Below are 3,826 nucleotides of genomic sequence, written 5' to 3'. Positions count from 1 at the left end.
ATTCAAATGATAAAGGAACGAAATAAGATTATTTTTTAAACTAATAAATAGCATTAGAACATTTGCGACAAATTGTAGATTTTGTCCATACTAATCTCTTAAAGCAAATTACGTTTTGTTGATTTGGAAATAACATATTGTTAATATATGATAATAGAATGTTCACATGTATGTCTACAATATAGATATAAGGAAATATTTTTAAAAGAAATTTTGATTCCTTTTACTCCAAAATTAAATAGAAATTTTTTTCACGCTATAATGTTTGTTAAATCATTGATAAAGTTAAACTGTTCAAAATGTATTTTTTTTAAATCGTTTTATCATTATTCTAAAAATATGCAATTCATTTGTAGCCGAGAACTTGAATAAATGTTATACAAGTACTATTCCCCGAGACATGCAATCGATGCTTGTAAAATTCAGTATTAAACAAAACGATAAGACAATGGGTTTTTTTATCAATCATATTCATTAATATTTCGACAATAAACTGTAAAATAACTTACATACACAGTCGGTACAATCGTTCAACAACAACTTTAGAATGACAACATAACACTTTTTGTAATTAACGAACTGTCTTTGATGAATGTACATCGTCCACATCAATATTTCACCGACAACAGTTTTGTTAAAGCACGGAAAATGGTCAGATCATATTTCAGCACGGTAACATTAATGTTCCTGAACTATTTCCACGGTGTCCTAGGAAATGGATATTTCAGCACGATAATTTAAAATGTTTCTCAAATCTTCTCATCCATATTTCAGCACCTGGTTCATTCATTAAAATGGCACTATAAGAGTTTGCGGGGGTTAAGTTTGCGTTCACCCTCCCCACGGGGTCCGGAACACCACACAACATGTCCTCTATGAAATTGTCTGTATCACATATGTTCGGCCTCTCTACCGGGACGATTCCCTCCCCCAACAACACTTCCACGTGGTAAACAGATCAGCTATAAATATCACTATGAACATACTTTGGTATATTAAAAGGAATACTGACTAACAACTATATTTAAGTTACATTAATAATAATAAGACGGAAAATGAAATACTTTCAAAGTAACAACTTCTGTTACCTTATTTCTATCTAGGCCAGCTGGTGAAACCACAAGCTTGAATATACTGACGGTATTTCTCGATATCGAGAGCGTTTAAGTTCGGTATAGAAGCTTGTAGTTGTGCGAGAAATGCAGAGTTCGTGGTGGGTCGCCCCATGTCCAAAAGTCCAGGTCGAAGTCCGGACATTGCACTGGAAAGCGAAAGTCCTGCTGCCGGTCGGAAAGATGATGAAATTGATGACACACTGGAAGATGATGGCGGCGATGAGTGTGATGATGAAGATGACTTTTTACTGTCTGTATTCCCCATGATACTGTCTATGGAGAACCCGGACTTGGGTGGGGAGGTGGAGGATAGCGCAGGACTGGGCGTGGACGCCACACTTTGTGGGGATGGGGCACTAAAACCCCTGCCCAAATGGTTGGAAATTGCAGAATCCCGAAGCGTGCCGGAGAATCCCAGCGCCAAAGCAGGTGGTAACGCCGGTCTCGTGCTCAACTCCCCACCCTGGGGGAAGAAGGAGAGGTGTGACGTCATGAGGGGTGAGATATACGGGTAAGGGATACCCGTCCCTGCCATGGCCTGGGGGTGATGGGGGTGAGAGTAATGCGCGTTCAGGAAACTATGGTGATGGAAATATGGATCCCCCGCGGACATAAAAGCTGTGGGCTGTTGCATGACGTCAGGCGTCGTCCGTTTGTACCTTTTCCTCCTCCTCAAGAAACTGCCATTGTCGAACATGTCTTCACTGCTCGGGTCAAGGGTCCAATAATTCCCCTTCCCAGGGTTCCCTGGTTCCCGAGGTATCTTCAGAAAACAGTCATTCAAAGACAAATTATGACGAATGCTATTCTGCCATGCTGGAAACTTTTCCCGATAATATGGGAATCTATTCTTGATAAAGTCACAAATCCCGGAAAGTGTAAGTCGCTTTCTTGGAGACTGGAGAATTGACATGGTGATGAGAGCGATGTAAGAATACGGAGGTTTAACCACGCTCCCTTTCTCTCGTTTCTTATTTTCCTTTGAACTTTCATCGCTGTCATTGTCCACATGATTTTCGTCACTTCGGTCAAAAATTTCTGAATTTCCCGGCGACATTACGGGGGAAGCCGAAGTATCCATGAAGGAACGTCCGCTGTCATCAATATCAATTTCTTCATCGTCGTCGTCATCTTCTTCATCATCAGACAACTGTCTCTTTGCTGACCATTTCATTGACGGGTCCAAACAGTTGCCGTTTTCTCCCTGAACTTTGATTAGTTTGTCGTTGGTCATCTGTTCCTGTTTTAGATGAGACTGTAAGAAGCTCTGGTTGTCCGGTGTTAGGGCAAGCCCTTCAATAGTTGAACCATCCATGTCAAATTTCATTTCAACAGGTTTTTTCCAAGTGTTCATTCACAATCATTTATAAATCCGTATTGATGTAAAGTCTCTTCACGTCAAGTTATAAATTAACACCAATTATTTTTTACCGGTTAAGCCAAGTAAAAAATCAGAGTAGCGGATCAGACGTCGTCTCTGGTGTGAGTTTGATTCAGAAATGTCGTACTGTGTCCATGCTCAAGCTAATGTCTTTACAAATACCAGATAGGGTTTACAAATGATATTGCAGGTCAACATAGCCAGGGTGTTTGACAGTGCAATAATACCCAGAAATGTCAATAAAATCTCACCTAGCCTATCTCTCGCTAACCAAGTCCCGCCCACATTACGAGCTCGGCAAGGCTATAAGCCTGTCTCACTTGAGGGGTAACGCCCCTTTTCGTCGGGTTAGCAAACAGAAAGTGACACGCCCCCTTTTACACTATCGCAAAGCAAACTTTGCCTTACAGCCTGATCGGTTTACGGGGTATCGTAAAGGCGTCAAATGGAAGCGATTCTGTTACAATCTGTGCTGTACACATAAGTATTACCTATAGCAGGTGCACGAGGAAAAGTGTACGTCAATTCCAATGTCTGCTTATAATACCTTAATGAAACAAAATTAATATACAGATATTATTTTTAATATTAAAACTTAATCATTTGACTGAATATATTCAAAATAGTTTAAACGATTGTACCATGTATAATTTATATTGTATTTTTATATTTTATTTATTTATATTTTCTTATATTGTTTATATGACTTGTGAACTTTTGTATGAAATTATATCATTTATTTTTATTTTTTAAAGATCAACCTTTTGAGTAGCTGTCAGTTGTATTTACATTATATAAGATTCTTGTTACGAATGCTCAACAGGACAAAAAAATTCAGACACTAACTATTTTGTGATGTTCTTAATCGCACTGAAGAATATCATCTACATCCCGATCTTCAGATGCTGTTGAAAACTACTACCAAACAATCAGTAATCTTCATGAAATTGATAAATAATGATGAGGACAAATTTTATTTTTCATAATTAAATAGTATAACAATTGCTTGGATGACAGGCTTTTTCTTAAATTAAAAATATACTTAGAAATTAAGTTGTGTTTGTTTATAAAAAAAACACCATATATAACATATCGTTAGCTTAACACATTTGTTCCTCAAAAATATTCGGATTAACGCTCCTTTTCTAAAATTAGACTATCAAATGGGTGGATTTCATTTGAAAGTTCAACTGCAGGCCCCCAAGAAAACGACGATATGCTTTGTAGCAATGACGTTATACAGGATTATTCGCGACTGGTCTTGAAGGTGTATAAGAAATTCCCGTTTTAAACAATGATATATTTTCTAAAGTAAATGAACTCATTTGAG

At 37.8% G+C, this 3,826-nt stretch overlaps 1 protein-coding gene across 1 annotated transcript; it reads right to left on the bottom strand.

Annotated features, from left to right (window-relative positions):
• Positions 1 to 320: 320 nt before the first annotated feature.
• On the bottom strand, positions 321 to 2,678 carry LOC110445129 (forkhead box protein D3-like). Its single transcript, XM_021489550.1, has one exon. The coding sequence runs from the start codon at positions 2,467 to 2,469 to the stop codon at positions 1,096 to 1,098; it is 1,374 nt and encodes a 457-aa protein (XP_021345225.1). The 5' UTR covers positions 2,470 to 2,678; the 3' UTR covers positions 321 to 1,095.
• Between the last annotated feature and the right edge of the window lie 1,148 nt (positions 2,679 to 3,826).

This window comes from Mizuhopecten yessoensis, unplaced genomic scaffold, assembly GCF_002113885.1.
Source record: "Mizuhopecten yessoensis strain PY_sf001 unplaced genomic scaffold, ASM211388v2 scaffold2091, whole genome shotgun sequence".
NCBI lineage: Eukaryota > Metazoa > Mollusca > Bivalvia > Pectinida > Pectinidae > Mizuhopecten > Mizuhopecten yessoensis.
Note: the sequence above shows the minus strand (reverse complement) of the source record. Positions and strands in the feature narration are given on the sequence as shown.

Excerpts from the sequence above, each read along its gene's own strand:
- LOC110445129 (XM_021489550.1), bottom strand. The coding sequence starts at position 2,469 with ATGAACACTTGGAAAAAACCTGTTGAAATGAAATTTGACATGGATGGT.